At 38.1% G+C, this 15,812-nt stretch overlaps 1 protein-coding gene across 3 annotated transcripts in view; it reads right to left on the bottom strand.

Moving 5' to 3' along the window:
* Positions 1 to 15,812, bottom strand: part of EPB41L4B (erythrocyte membrane protein band 4.1 like 4B) — a 566,800-nt gene that overhangs the window by 334,154 nt on the left and 216,834 nt on the right. For 2 of the 3 annotated variants that reach the window (XM_089689066.1, XM_089689067.1), the window contains 2 exons: positions 8,878 to 8,911; positions 5,680 to 5,747 (listed from right to left, as the gene is read on the bottom strand). In XM_089689066.1, coding sequence (XP_089545192.1) covers positions 5,680 to 5,747; positions 8,878 to 8,911 — 102 coding nt within the window. Of the gene's footprint in view, positions 1 to 998; positions 1,533 to 5,679; positions 5,748 to 8,877; positions 8,912 to 15,812 lie in introns of those variants that run through there. The other variant, XM_089689068.1, reaches the window with a different exon arrangement.

The following is a 15,812-nucleotide window of genomic DNA, read 5'->3' as shown; positions in this document are numbered from 1 at the left end:
TGTGATACACCACCAATAAATCCCACATTTGGGATTGGGGGTTTTTCTTGGCACATTCATTTTCGGTCATCACTTGACCTGTTTGCACATTATCACCTGATGTATTTTTTCAAGTGTGGAATAATAGCACCAGTCACTTTGATTTAACACCTATCATTATATGTACATTCATGTGTTATTATTATTTTAGTTTATTTATTTTGCACTTTTATATTTAAGGTTCATTATTGATTACAGATACACTGTATTTTGTAAATATATAATTTGTTATTTATGCATAGCGCTTCATCACTATTATTTATGAACTGTGCAACCTTTGGTATAAGGAAAAGGTGATAGCAGCTTGCACGTGCACATATATTTATTTTATCACTTGTGGAACGCAGGGGGCATTTACCTTTATTTCTATTGCACTTCATACCAGTCTCTGTATCCAATTATAGGCTTCCATTAATGATTAAAAAACCCTAAAAAAAACTATTTTCTGGGTCAGTGAATTGTTGCAACTTAATTGGAGCTTTCCTTCAAGATTAAAATCTGGGATGATACATTATATATAGTCCATCAAGGTGCCAACTGGGAGTCTATATTTGGCAACTTTATAAAAAAGCTTCCTGCCTTTATTAGACATTTTGACTTCATGGGAAAAAAAAAAAAGTATAGCAAAGAGGAAACAATGTGAAGTAAATGCAGCATCCAACAGAAAGAAATAAAAAAATAATCTTTTAAATTGTTTGCCAGTATAGTGTACCTTGATACGTTGTTAATGGTAACTCCACCCTTGTATTGCCCTATACAACATGTCATATCACCTTAAGCCATGCACTTCTTGAAGCATAAAACAGACACTGGGAAAGAGCACTTTAAATTAAAGTTAGCTTTGCAGCAATCAATAACCATCATAACAATGTAGTTGTTAAAACTCAGATTAAGCAATAAAATATGGAAGAGATACAGAGCGCAATTGGGCAATCATATCACAGATTTAAGAAGCAGTAAACCGTTTACAGCTCTTTAATTTAGTCCTAAAAATATAATACATATCACTTTAAAAATTTCAACAGATGCCCACTTTGTACTGAGTTGAAAAACAAAACAAAAAACACACCACTGTTCATAAATTCATCCAATTTGCATAAGCGCTATAATGTTTACACTTTTTACTGTGTAGCTTTGGTTGCTACACAAGTTGTACGGTGCAGGTAGCCAACATAAACTAGAAGAGATATTTTGGTATCCAGGAAAATCAGTCTTGATACTTTAAATGCCAGGCACTTGTGGTTTTAAGATCATGTGGATTCAGATGATTAACAGATGAGACAGGTGAATTCATGAATGCAATGGATATCTGTGATGGTTGTCTATGGGTTGTTGTCAAAGATGGATGTCAAAGTGTTGTCATGAGTTTGTCTTGATACAGAATGCTTTGAATGCCTCCCAAATTCTTCTGGTTTTGATCCTGAATGTACCTCGTGTTTCTACCATCTCCAGAGGCGGCTTTCCATAATACCCTGTCGTCATGAGAAGGTGGCCTGTACCATTTGCACAATGATTTGTTAGTGACACATGTATTATTTGCAACAAAAAGCTTGAATGAATGATCAGCAACACTTTACAAGCAGCTTTAAATAAATCAAACAAAAACAGGTATAACACGTTTCTGCAATTTCCTTCTTCTCTGCCATACATAAATAGCCATGTAAATTGGCTATTGCTGGGAAGGTGAAAAAAAAACAAAACACAGAACATAATGTATGCAGAAGCATGCAAATGACAGTCAACTAATGTTATGCTTATCCGCAAGTTGAATTGTGATAAAATAGCCATTGACATTGAGAGGCTCTCATGGATAAAAAGAAAATCATTAGTTCAGCTTTGCAGACACAAAATATATTCAGAAATGCTTAGTTTGCCACACATAATGACATGTAAATGTGTAAAGCAAACAAAGTGAGCCCCTACAACTGTTAAAACAATTACAGAGTGCTGCCATGGGGCAAAAAGTTTTTGCTAGCAGGCAGCCTTTTAATGAATTTCAAATCATGTTCTTGCCTGGCAACAATTTAACTGCAACACAATTCATGTTCATTTTGGAAAGAACCTACCAACAAACTATAAAAAGAAATTCTAGTTGTGTTCACCTAGGGAGAACATGACAAGTCTGCAGTGTGGAAAAACAAGTAAAATGAGTAAAAATGCATGACAGTATGACCACACATGGAGAAAGCATGTAACACAAACTAGATTAGCGGAGTACTTCAAAAATAGAGTCTTAAAAAAAAAAAATGTTGGCAGGGCTGCTAGATTTCTAAATGTATATTATATATAAAAGTTTAGTCTCACACGGTGTTGTCTAAAAGGAATTATCAGCTTACTCCAAACTGACTGATAACGTACACCTTCTGTAGTGTTGCAGACAAAGCAACTATTGAAGAATGTTGACAGCTCAACTATGATTAGATTATTTAAAGGAAACCCTGTTACCATACCATACTAATGCCTGGTACACATGATGAAAAAAACAGATGGGAGAAAAAAAAAAAAAAAACGATCAATCAATAATCTATTAGTTCGAGCACAGCTTTTGTGAAAATATCCAAAGGGACAAGCATGAAAATTTTTCTTGTATGATAACAGAACAAACAATTTTTGTTTAATCAGCATAGTATTCGTCCGCAAAAAGTTTAGTGATCAAAACCAAGCATGATCAAAAACGAGAGCAACCCAGAATGAAAAATGGCAACGAAAATGTTCCTACACATAAGACCCTTCATTTTCAGGGTATACAGTAAATATGTTTAACAGCAATAATGCAGTGATAATCTTATTGCTAAACTTTTGTTCAATTATTGTACAGATAAAATATATACCCTGTAAATCTTTTTTAAATTCTTCTCTAATAAAAATTGGTATTATCCAAAGGCAAAGCATAGTGGAAGGGAGCAAAAATGCATAGAGGTAGGGAGATCCAAGTATCCAAAAGAAATTAGCAATTCAATATGGGTATAGCCAAAGGCGAGGCAAACAGAGGGGTCACACATCCAAAACATCACTTCTGATTACATGCTGCCCACGTGGGACATTGCACTGGATCATATGATAATTTTCGTATGCTTAGTAGCACTCTCGTGTTTGATATGAGATTAGCATGCAAAAAACCCAGAACGGTCATTCATCCGATTTTCTCATTGTGTGTACCAGGTGGTATAAGTTAAGCACCACAAATTAAAGTACTTACATACTGGAAGAATATTCTATTGTGTTTGAAAGTGCTTTGTCCTCACGGTGCTGAAAACATACCTCTTCCTTTAATTCTCTTGCTCTCAGTGACATGTGCCACACGATCGCATTCATTTAAGAGGGTTGTTTTAAAGTTTATCAGCAGGCTGCTGATCTGTAGCCTGATCACTTTCTCCAGGTAGCACAGTTCCAGAAATAATTAATGAGTGGATTGTGTGGAGAAGAGTTCACATACCTGGTCTCTCCACCAAAAAGTAAATCCAAAAGAACTCTGTTTTTACCTCTGTATCCATAAAGAGAACCTGTCACTGCACAATACTATTACATAGGGGGCTAATCAGCCCGTTTATGAAAGTAATAAAGTTAAGGAAAAAAAAAAAAAAAGTGAAACCAAATAATAAAATTTAAATAGAAAAAAAAAAAACTATATAAAGCCTCTAACTTTGCCTGTACGCATAAATACGCACATCTAGGACACGTACATATGTAAACAATTGCGTAACACATATTGGGTATTACTGCACCTTTCAGAGTGGGAGGAACATTTTTAGGCCCTAATTTATGGCAATAAGCTGTGAGGGTTTATAAAGCATGGACAATGGTTTGTCCCCATTCACAGCACGCACAGTTGTTAGGCTTGACATATTCGGTATCTATTTACTTGACACAATCTTTTACATTTTTAAGAAATGGGGATTTTACTGTGTTTCTGTGCACGGAAAATAATGTTAATGTTTTAATAAAAATATAGGTTTGCAAATATCGTGCATCATAAAAATCTACTGCTAAACCCTTTTTTATTTAGAACCTTTGTTTTCAGAAAATTTAGAATGTTTTGCATGGTTTACTTCTTAAAGCTATAAATGTGCATTTTATTTGTGTGCAAAAAAAAAAAAAATTAGCTCCAGCAACAATACCGTATGAGAAATCATACACTGTGGAGTCTCCGCAGCCCAGATACATGTGGCTGCTCCTGTCCCCAGCCCTGATGTTAGGGATGTAAGGCTGGGTATGAGGAGCAACTGTGTGCGTCCTAAATGAGTCAGAACAAGTACTGCTCATCTTAGAATTATGCAAGCACTTTAACTAGAGGTGTTTGTTTTAATAGACATGGTGTGGTGTCTCTTTAATAACTTCTGTACTGTGTGCCACCAAAAGGTAAAGTGGTTCTAAAGCTTAAACATTTTTTACCTAAATGCTTTCTTTGCATTAGGGTAAAAAATGTTTAGGTTAAAGTATTGCCCCTTCACCCCCCCCCCCCCTCAATACCTACCTGAGCCTGATCTCAACCCAGCACTGTGCATGAAAGCAGCAGCTCTCTCCTCTTCTCCCCAGTCTCATAGGCTTTGCTGAGAGCAGCGGGAGCCATTGGTTCATGCTGCTGTCAGTCAAATCCTGTACAATCACTTAAAGCCAAACTGAACCTTTAGGCCCCTTTCACAGGATCAGTCCAATAGGATCTGCCGTTTTTCATGTGGACTGGATCAGACCCTCCATTCTCCTCTATGGGGTGGCAGATTTAAACAGACATGTGTCCATTTACATCTACGTACCCCAAATCCACTAAAAACAAACACTGGATCAGAGGGCAGTCAGGTGTAAATGGACAGCTGGTCTGTTTACATCCTAGTGCCCAAAGAGCACAGCAGGACAGATTACCCACTAAGCAATCGGATTCCTCCCTGTGTGAAAGAGGCCTTAGTTTAACTCTGCAAAATACATTCCAGATACATCAAAACAAAAAGGTGATCAGAGAATCACAACTTAAAATGCTGATTCCAACACTGAAGATATACTAAATGCCTCCTTGCCTGACCATATTCCTTTGCTTAAATGCATTTTATCCAACATGGTGCTGAGGCTTAGAGGACCTCAGCTAGGGTAAAATACATTAAAAATAAGAACAGAGCGAGGAATCAGAGCTAGAGCGCTCCAGAGATATGCAGCCAGCAGAAAACTAAAACCGCACAAAGGTTCTAACTATTCCTCTTCCAACTGGTGAGATTTGCTGGATGACCCTGCCATCAGCACAGTAAGGAGTGGGAACATAACTGCAAAAAAAACCTGATGGAGGTTCAAAGTCTTTGCTACTGCTTGCTACCAGTGCTGAGTGTGCAATGAGAGTAACCTATAACAACTCAATTCAGCTTTCACAGAACGAACAACATCATACCGATGTAAAATAAAATCTGATTAGTAGGTATGTATTATTGTATCATTGTCCTACTTACAAAGAATAGTGCTCTCATATGATCTAGGCAACCGCACATTGTGCATGTTATAACTTGAAAACTGCATCTCAGCACTTGTGAATTTGGATACATTAGAGACCAGACAGAAAAGTTATTATGTTCTACTACCTAACAAATTAATGTATATTTTCCCCCCTCCTTTATATATATATTTATCTTTTTGAAGTTAACACAACAAATCACCAACCTGATATTTGGAGATGTGTGAGGATGCCAATGCTGCTGATTTGGTTGTATATTATGATGATATTGTTGCTGCAAAAGAGATTGATCACATATTTAATACAGAGAAATGTTTATATAGTACAACCTTTATTTCAGAGCAATGCATATACTATCTTAAATGTTCTTGTGTCTCAGTGCTAAACAATGCAAGTTTATATCAAACTACAATTCTGCCTTCTAACTACTGACTAGAGGAATTAAATGTACAATAAGAGAAAATCCCCTTATGGGACTTTATTGCAGCAAACTGGGACATTACACGTATACACCCAATAAAAATTTTTTTTTTTTTTTAAATTCAACTTTATTACATAGACATGCTTATAAGAAATAAATAATTTCTATTAAAAAAGGGCATTCACTCTGACAAATATTACGAAAAAGCTTTCTTCACAAAGTGAAAAGACACCCAAGAAAGGGAAAGAGTTATACTGACGCGTTTCGATTATTTCACATTTTTGATCTTCAGGGGAAGATTTTCTGTATCTATGCCCCCTGAAGATCAAAAATGATCGAAACGCATCAGGATAACCCTTTCCCTTTCTTGGGTGTCTTCACTTTGTGAAGAAAGCTTTTTCGTAATATTTGTCAGTGAGAATGCCCTTTTCTAATAGAAATTATGTATTTCTTATAAGCATGTCTATGTAATAAAGTTGAATTTAAAAAAAAAAAAAAAAGTTTTCTTGGGTGTATATGTGTAATGTCCCAGTTTGCTGCAATAAAGTCCCATAAAGGGCGTTTTTCTTCTATGTATCCAGTCAGGGACCAGCAGGCAGATAATCTTTCTGGTAATTAAATGTACAATATAAAACACATCTTTGTGAAGATATTTGGAGATACTCTTTTCTCCTACAATCACCAGAACAGCAGAATTATATATGGTTACTCCTTAATGTCAGTGGCAATATCTGCCCACCTGCGCAGGTAATACGGTTGTGTATTGTACTGGTTTGGTAAACCATGAACTTAGGGGCCAGGTTTAACTATGGGCGAAATGAGGCAAGATAAACCTGTTTTTATTAAACCAGTTAAAGTGTTTGTAAAGGCTTATGCATGAAGGTAAAAAACCTTCTGTGTGCAGCAGTTCCCGCAACCCCCACCCCCCCAATACTTACCTGAGCCCCACTGCGATCCATCGATGTACACAAGAGCCTCAGCTCTCCAGAGACTCTTGCTCCTCATTGGCCAAGACAGCAATGGGAGCGAGTCTGCTTGGGCGCCCCCAAAGCAAGCTGCTTTCTCTGGGTGTGCTCGGCAGGAGGAAGCAGGAGCACCAGTGGAGAACCTGAGAAGAAGAGGATTGAGGCTGCTCTGTGCAAAACCACTGCACAGAGCAGGTAAGTATGACATATTTGTTTAAAAAAAAAAAAAAAAACCCTTTAATATCACTTTAAGTACCTATGACATACTGTACCTTGTATATCCTAAACAGCCTTTCATGCCAGATCAGAAAGTAATATGAAATTCGAAAATGGCTCAAAAGCTTAATGAAAACAGTATTTTAGGATATAGAGGAGCTTGTGATGCTAGGTGACTGGCACACCCCTAATTTGCTTTATCTGGTTAATCATCCAACCATATGCAAGGGAAGTAGCAAAAACAGAGCTTCTTCTAAATACAAATTGATGTCTGAAATAAATATGTGAATTTTACAAAACTTTAATTTAAACACTCTAGTAGATCAGGCTCAATATAATTATCCTTACATCAATTCCCCCTGATGAAGCCACGCGGCCTGGTGGCGTAACGCATAGGGGAGGGGCTCTGACATCACGACGCTTAAAGGCAACCACACAGCAAGTATATGGGAGTGTGGAAAACATATTAAGGATCATGCAAAATTGTACAAAAAGTGTTTTTTATCTTTATACTATGTGAGTGCACTACATTTAATACATTTTTAAAAAAAGAAGCTAAGGCACTATATTCTTTTTTTAATTACATGGTATAAATACACATGGAGGAAAAAGTTTGAAAGGAATCAAGAGACCCCCCTAGTGGGAAGAGGGATAACTCCATCCATCCGCCTCCAGGTAAAAGATCCCTCGGAAACGGCGAGACCCCCTGCTGGGAAAAAGGAAAAACTCCATTCATCCATCCGGGATACAGGAATATATCCATTTGTCCACCTTTGAGCCCAATTAAAGCTTGTATGACCTCACTTAACGGTTTGGTCATATACATCAGGTGAGCGCACAACTGGTGAAGGAGCACACTATATATGAATTGGTGGACTAGATTTGTTTTGTAATATACCATTAGAAGACACCATAGGATCACAGACTTTTCAAAGATATGCATGCAGCACTAGCGTGATTGTTATATCAAGCTGTGGAAATATATCAGGACTCAGTCACTTGATATAATTTGTTGCTATTTATTCATCTAATATAATTTATATTATTCATATATTTATATGTATATTTAATTGTACTGATAGTGGAGCGCGGCACCACGGGATTTGACCCGTTTTATTGGATATTACATACAGCCTTGTGTTCCGGCTGTAGGACAAAAAAATCCCATGCCACGCCTGGAACAAAACTGAGTTGGGCTGATTGCCACTCACACCTTCAGCTTTGTATTTTCTGAATGAATTCAAAGCTTCTTCTGATTGGCTGAGGTGGATGGATGACATCAAAATCTCCAACTCAATCAGAGGAAGCTTTGTATTCAGAGAATTTAATGCGGTCTGTAAATGACTGAGCATCACTCAGCCTTACTATTTTGTTCCGGATGTGGAATGGGTTTGTTCATGTCACACAGCTGGAACATAAGGCTGTATACTGTATGTAACGGATACTACATGCAGTTTATACAGCAAGCCCAGCAGGTGCACCTTTTAGTGTAGAAATGTGTTTGTTTATGTCAGATTGGCGCATACAAACTTTTAAAAGTGATAGTAAAGCTGAGATCAGCTTTAAGTAACTTTTAAAGGCAGAAATCAAACATAGTATACACATTTGTTATAGTGTAAAAACCTGATATGAAAATGGGATTCCTCGTGATGTTGGGTCATTTTTTTTGGGACACTATTCCATAACATCAAAGTAGAAAAAAACTATTTTCCCCAATTCATTAATAAAAAAAAAAAAAGGAATAGTCCTGTATGCATACATATTCAAACTCTATATTTCAAGTTTATATTTCATAAATTTACCTGATCATTTTGCATTTCTGGTGTAGTTTTAATACTGCAAGACAGAAAAACAACATCAGTGGTGTTCCACAGGAATAATTGCTAGAAAAAGTTGTAAGCTACATACTATATTAAAAGATATATGCACAACAGTGGAATATACAAAAGATGTAAAAAAAACAAAAAAAAACAAAAAAAAAAAACTAAATATACAGTTGGGAATGAAAAAAATATTGACATTTTAAAAGGCCAAAAAAAAAAAGAAATTAGACTCTCAACACATTAATATTATGTCCCACATATATCTTTTACCTTCCTGTTAATACAAAATACAACATCCTTTTTCCCCACTGTAAACTGAGAACAGTACTCGCTTAATAGGACTGCAGGCAAAATGGATGCTGATCTTCTGCTTTCCTGTTCAGCCCCCAATCCCCAGTTTTCTAAATAGATAATGAAGGAGCAGCAGCACACTGATCATTATACCTTATAGGGAGTACAATGCAATTCCCTGGATTATACTGCCATCGCTGCCTTTCTCAGTCTGACTTTTATTGTGCCAGGGATTACGCTAAGCTTAATATGAAGTAATACTTTACTATAAGAGGGTTTTTTTTTTACATTAACCTTAATTAAATGGAATCTGAAAAGATAGTAATATAACAGCCACCACCGTTAGGAAATCTAGATTTGCAGCTGTCACCCAAAGCTGGATATACATTAGTGTGTGTGGGTGTGTGTATATATATATATATATATATATATATAAAAATAAAACATTTGTATGAAAATCTTCATTAGTACATTTGATGACTTCATGGATGTCTTTAACAAGTACAAAATTTACAGTAGTTTGGTTTTAACATTCTAGTCTTGGAGTGAATTGCCTTTCCTGAACAAGAACCACTGACTATTTGAAAATCAAACGTCCTTAAAGTGGTTATAAAGCCTAAACATTTTTTACCTTAATGCATACATTGCTCCTTTTACTTACCCAAGCCCTTTATGTGATCTAGCCCTGTGCATATCTGCAGCTCTTTTCTCCCTGTACTTCCTGGTCTCACTGGCTTTGTTGAGGTAGTGGGAGACATTGGCTCCTACTGCTGTCAATGAAAACCAGTTAGGAGGGATTGGGAGGAGGGGCAGAGTCCTGATTTCTAGGTCAATAGATGCAGATAGCAAGGCTCAGGAGGGAGCCTGCATGAGGGTCCCTATAGAAAGCGACTTTTTATAGGGGCATTGGGCACAGGGAAGGAGCCAGGAATATCAGAAGGGCACCCAAGAAAATTAGGATCGGCTTTGTGCAATGGAATGGAGTAGTCCGGAAATTCCATTGCACAGAGCAGGCAAGTGTAAACCTAAATCACATTATAATAAAAAACTTTTCTATTGAATTTCTACTACAATATGGCTAGCTTCAAGAGGAGTTCCTCCGCCCTCTCACAAAAATTTAAATTTAGCAGCTACAAATACTGTAGCTGCTGACTTTTAATATTAGGGCACTTACCTGTCCAGGGGTCCTGTGGTTTTCTTACCCAGAGCCGATTCTTCAATCGGCTTTCAGGTGCTGGCGCCTCAATCTTGACTAAGGGGAAACTGGTGGTGAAACCTTGCGGCTTTACAGCTGGCTTCCTACTGTGCATGCGACTGCAAACTGAGCAGGAAGTGATAGCGGGTACCGGTCAAAACCAGCTAAAATTGTGATTTACTCTCTTGCTACGGAGAATTAACTATTTTTTGCCCATAATCTCAGCAGCACATCAATTTAAATCAGGTGATGGTAAATAATACTGACAATAAGCAGTTAAATTTCTCATTTGCAAACATATTTAAATCACTCATGCAGCCCAGCATTATCCTTCACTACTTGGTGAGTCAATGACCTTGAAGAAGAATGTAGGTCAGGTGTCCTCATACTTCACTGTTGTTCTGGGTCAGCGAGTCAACAGTGAAGCAAGGATATAGAAAGATAAAGATAAGGAAACCAATGGCCGGCAATGCAATGGAATGATTTACAATGTGTCTGACAATTTGACTGCTGGATGGGTTTCCTTCTTTTTGAAATGACCTCTGCTTTCAAACACTCTAACTTCCATTTCAGGAGTCTATTAAAATAGGATTTAGAAGAAACTATTAATATACACAACCTCTAGAACTCCTGATGATGGCCTCTCCAACACCTCAGGTTTAAAGCAAACCCATAAAGGGCAGAAGCAACAGGTTTAGCTTTAATGCCACTCTTATCAGAAAGAAGTACTGGCCTTCTTTTTGCTATCCTGCTGCTGGGAGCAAGTAAAGTAGGCCGTGTAAAAATTGTGTGTTGCTCAAGCTGGAGCTTACACAGGCAATTTCTCCACCTCTGGGCCAGTCACCAACTTCACACAAAAAGACCAAAACACAGGTATAAATAGGGCGCTAGGCACAGATTTTCTAAGTGTAACTTACATCGTGCTCGAGGTGATTGTGATTGCCATATTAGTGCAATTACAACAGGAACAATTGAGCACTGACAATCTGAGGGGAAAAAGGCATAAACATGTACGCACAGCAACAGTAATTAAAACTGGATAGTTGGCGAGATCAGGCAGGGAAACGACTATACACTGGGTAAGATGATTTTACTTAAGGATAAGTTCACCTTTCAGAACATGTTACACCCATATTCAGGGTGTAACATGTATGATCAGACAGGCCGCTGCTCCCACCCCCTCCTCCTTTGACAGCTGGAGGGGGATCTTCTCTCCCCTCGCTAGCTGTCAAATTTTAAAAAAATGAGGCCGTGCAGGGTTCCGCTTGTTCACTCATTCACTGTGTTCTGTGCATGAGAAACTACGATAGCGGTTATCAGTTTGTAGTTCTCAATGAACTACCACGGTGCTGTGGAGCACCGTGGTAGTTCATTGATTCTTCCTGTCAGTATATGATCTATAATTACATAGTTAGTCTGGCTGAATAAAGACAAAAGTCCATCTAGTTCCACCATTTATAAAAAAAAAAAAAACCCCAAAACCGTTATAAACCTATAACCACAGTTGATCCAGAGGAAGGCAAAAAAAACCCAGCAAAGCATGATCAAATTTGCTTCTGCAGTCGAAAAAATTCCTTTCTGATCCCCCAAGAGGCAATTGGATATTCCCTGGATCAACCCGTATGGGCAAGAAGATATATACAGTCTCCTGCAACACAAAATAATAAATGAATATTTTTTACCTGATAAAAAAAAATGCGCATTTATTATTTTTTGTATAAAGATGAACTTATTCTTTAACATTCTGCTAAAACTTTGTGTATTATTACTGCTTGGATCTTGAAGAAAGGGGTACACCCTGAAAGCTTGTCCTGAAAATGTGGATGTTACTGCAAATAAAAAAGTATAATGGACAGTACTCAATTGTTCTAAGTGTAACTGAAAGGTCACTAGGCACACAGGCTCCAGTTCAGCAGCACATAAGTGGGGGATACCCCCTAGGGACAGGGAAAGTACCCAGGTTTTGGAATCTACATACATAAAATCCAATGGCAGCTCCAAACACCCAAGATTCCAAAGTCTTTAATGATAAAACTGATTTAGAGCAGAAAAAAATCCAACACATTTTAAGGGCCAAACTCCCTCTTCATCAGGGATACAAAACACATACAAATGCAAAAGGTCAAAATAGAAAAGTAAAAAGTCATGAAAATAAATATGATGAAAAAAAACCGAAAAAGGACTGAATGTGACAGCTGCCACTGGTCACTTTTTCCATGTACAAGCTCATCATTCTGATCCTGGTCATACCACAAAAACAGTGTCTGACCTCTGACCTGTGACAAGTATGCAGCCAGCAAAACTGGAAAAGTTTTGGACTCCCACCCTAAAGAATTGTTCTTTTAGTAATTCCAGGATCATGAGTACAGCCCTGGGAGCTCTAAATACTGCAGATAGCAGCTCCACTATTTTATGGCAGCATCGTGATACAATGAATACATGAAGAATATAACATGAAACAGGAATAGACCTTGGGAGTGTTCTGAAAGTTTGCGGCTACAAAGCCTGGACGCTTGTTATAACATCCACAAGGTCAAGCAAAATTACAAGACCACCAAAACAGAGGGAAGAAGCTGAACATACATATTAAATATGAAATAATATAGTAATCCTGTAGCATCGTATCCGTGTCTTTCAAATCCAGAAATACACAGAGGCTTGTACATCCAAAAGGCCCAACAACCAAACACAAACAAAATTAATTGGTATATGTGGCGCAGAGTAGTGAGGAATGCAAATATCTGCACATTTGGGAGACAAAACAACCTCTCTACAAAAAGTAGGAAAACATCTACAGGTTAAGACACAAAAGTTTTCGTACACATTAAAGAAAAGGGACAATCTTTCAGAGATAGTGGACTTTTTGGATAGATAACACAACTAGTTCACAAGAGGTGTGTAAAATGCCATCTGTTATCCTGGACCAACCATCCCTGAAACAGGGGAGGGAGTCTTCAACACCATCAGTCTTTCACATATAATGCCGTTTTAACCTCTCTACCATGGTGATTTGACAATTGACACATTTATCCATGCTAATCTGAGCATTAACATCATGCAGATTTCATAACAGCAAGGATGGGATTATGTAACTAGAACAGAAAATGGTTGCTCAAATTTCACATCTCCCATCCTGTTGATGGGCAATGAATACCTTCCTTGGTACATTCCATGATTGAAATATGGTATCTGTGTGTAGATCAATGCTGGTGTATATTCTTGGCCATCAATAAAACTGAAGTGGCTTGGATAAGGCATGAATTGTCTTTACCATTACAGAACAAATCCAGTTGTTTGCAATTGTATTACTACTAGCTATTCCATGACCTGGATAAAGTAAAACTTTCACAGAATGGGTTTAACGAAAAATACGAATCAAAATGTAATAAAAATAAAGGGGGAAGCACACCTGATTCCTTTTTGTACTGTAGCTAGTGGATGGTCAACACAAGCACAGAAAAGCAATAAACACCTTAGGGAAGTGGGAAGAGTAGTAAACGGAAAGTATCAGCTGAAAAAAAACGCTAATAAAAAGTAGACTCACAATATGCACAGAACCAGAGAGTCTAAAAAAAGTAAGGATGATTTCAGTTTTTTAGGGGGAAAAAAGTCTAGAAGAGGATGTAGGTGATAAGGTAAGACACAGTAGAGAAGGAATGGGCGCAAGAGGTATTAAATACAACTAGCAAAAGGGCACAACTTTTAGAACTGGAAAAGTTGGGTGTTGGTACAGTAGCAAATGTGTTGATGGTAGGGGGGAGGGGGACATAGAGGTGCAGTGGTGATGGTGAAGTGGTTGCTGCCTGTGGTGGGGCCAGGGATTCTGGGGTATGCAAACTTTGGCCCTCCAGCTGTGGTGAAAGTACTAATACCATATTTCCCATGCCTGTGGCTAAGTCTTGCATTGCCTTATGGGACCTGAGGTTTCTCAAAAGCTGGAGGGCTGAAGATTAGCTACTCCTGTGGTAGAACGTAGAGAGGCAGGGGGAGTGTAGGGTTGAATCTAATGCTAGTAGAGGTGTGGGAATGGTCTACTGGAATGGTGAGGTGCAGGAGGGGACTGCTAGAAAGTTGGGTGCTCTGGTAGGGTGCAGACTGATAACAGAGGGTTTGTGCTTGCAAAGTAGTGTGAGCATAGGCAGAGTACACTTTGCAAATTTCTGCTTTAATTTGGCTACTGCGATGGCAGACTGGTGAAAGAGCGTGTTGGGGAACTGGCCGTTTTCCTGGTTGCTTGCTCTGCAATCTGTATACATGTAGTTCATGCTACAAAAGTGAATTTGCAGCAGTGACCAGCTTGTAGTATCACTACCATGCATGGAAGGGAACTTGCCGCCATATTTCTGACATATTATAGTGGCACTGTTCAGTGCAAGCATTAAGGCAACCTCAGATCAAGGGCAATTTACTGACACCATATTTCAGCACAGGGCAAGTACAAATGTAGAGCAACGCATGTGCATATGTGCAAAGCCAGGAGCCAGAAAAAAACATGGTGGTTGTAGTCATGCATGTCCAGGTTACAGAGTGCAGGCATGCTGCAGTGACTAAGGCCAGGGAAAGAGCCACATATATGGTGGCTGCATGTAAGGGGCACAAAGTTGAAGCCAGAATAGGAGGATTTTAATCGCAGATCTCAACTCTTCCAAAGGATGCAATCAACCCTCATATTAGACACCAACCTAGATTTGAACTTGAAAGGTCCAAAGTGGTAAAGTTAATCTTTAAAAATAGGCTTCTATAAGTACACATTTTCAACATCTACACAATTGTCTCCAAACAAGTAATCTAATGCTTATTCTTTCTTAATATTTTTAACCTAAATTCCACATTTCAACAAAAAAAAGGGGATAAAATGTTATTTCACTTCCTGTATTCATCTCAAACTATATGGCATAATGTTTTGAAAAAGGAGAAAAAAAATCTTCTCCAAGTGAGGCGAGTCCCCATAAAGGACAGGCTGTACTAATGAATGGATTAGAAAGGTGTTGGCTGGTTTAGGGAATTTACATGACCCTATACTGGACATCTTAGGACTCCAGCTGCTCCAATACTAAACAAGAGCATGCAAGGTCCATAAGGGTAACTCTGGTATCTTTTAGTGTAGGTGAAATCTCAGTAATAGGGCTGCCAATCTGATCCAGGGTGTGAAATCCTCCTCTTTGATAGATACCTCCTTATCACATACTGTGTCTGCTCCAGGGCAAAATCAGTCAGAAAGAAGATGTTGGAGGAGCACAACTGTGATACCTGTTGTCTATGGTTTCAACAAGGCCAGAAATTTGGATAATGAAATCTGAAATAGTGGCAAAAAGATTCTCTCTAAATAGTAAAGAGGAGACTGGAATGGCTGGAAGACCAGCTAAATAACCAGAGGAAAGTAGGGAGTCAGAGGAAAAGATACAAAGAAGAAAGGAGGCACAAAGTG

The sequence above is a fragment of the Staurois parvus genome, unplaced genomic scaffold (assembly GCF_062004578.1).
Source record: "Staurois parvus isolate SC_StPar_1 unplaced genomic scaffold, SC_StPar_1.0 ptg000468l, whole genome shotgun sequence".
NCBI classification, from domain to species: domain Eukaryota; kingdom Metazoa; phylum Chordata; class Amphibia; order Anura; family Ranidae; genus Staurois; species Staurois parvus.
Note: the sequence above shows the minus strand (reverse complement) of the source record. Positions and strands in the feature narration are given on the sequence as shown.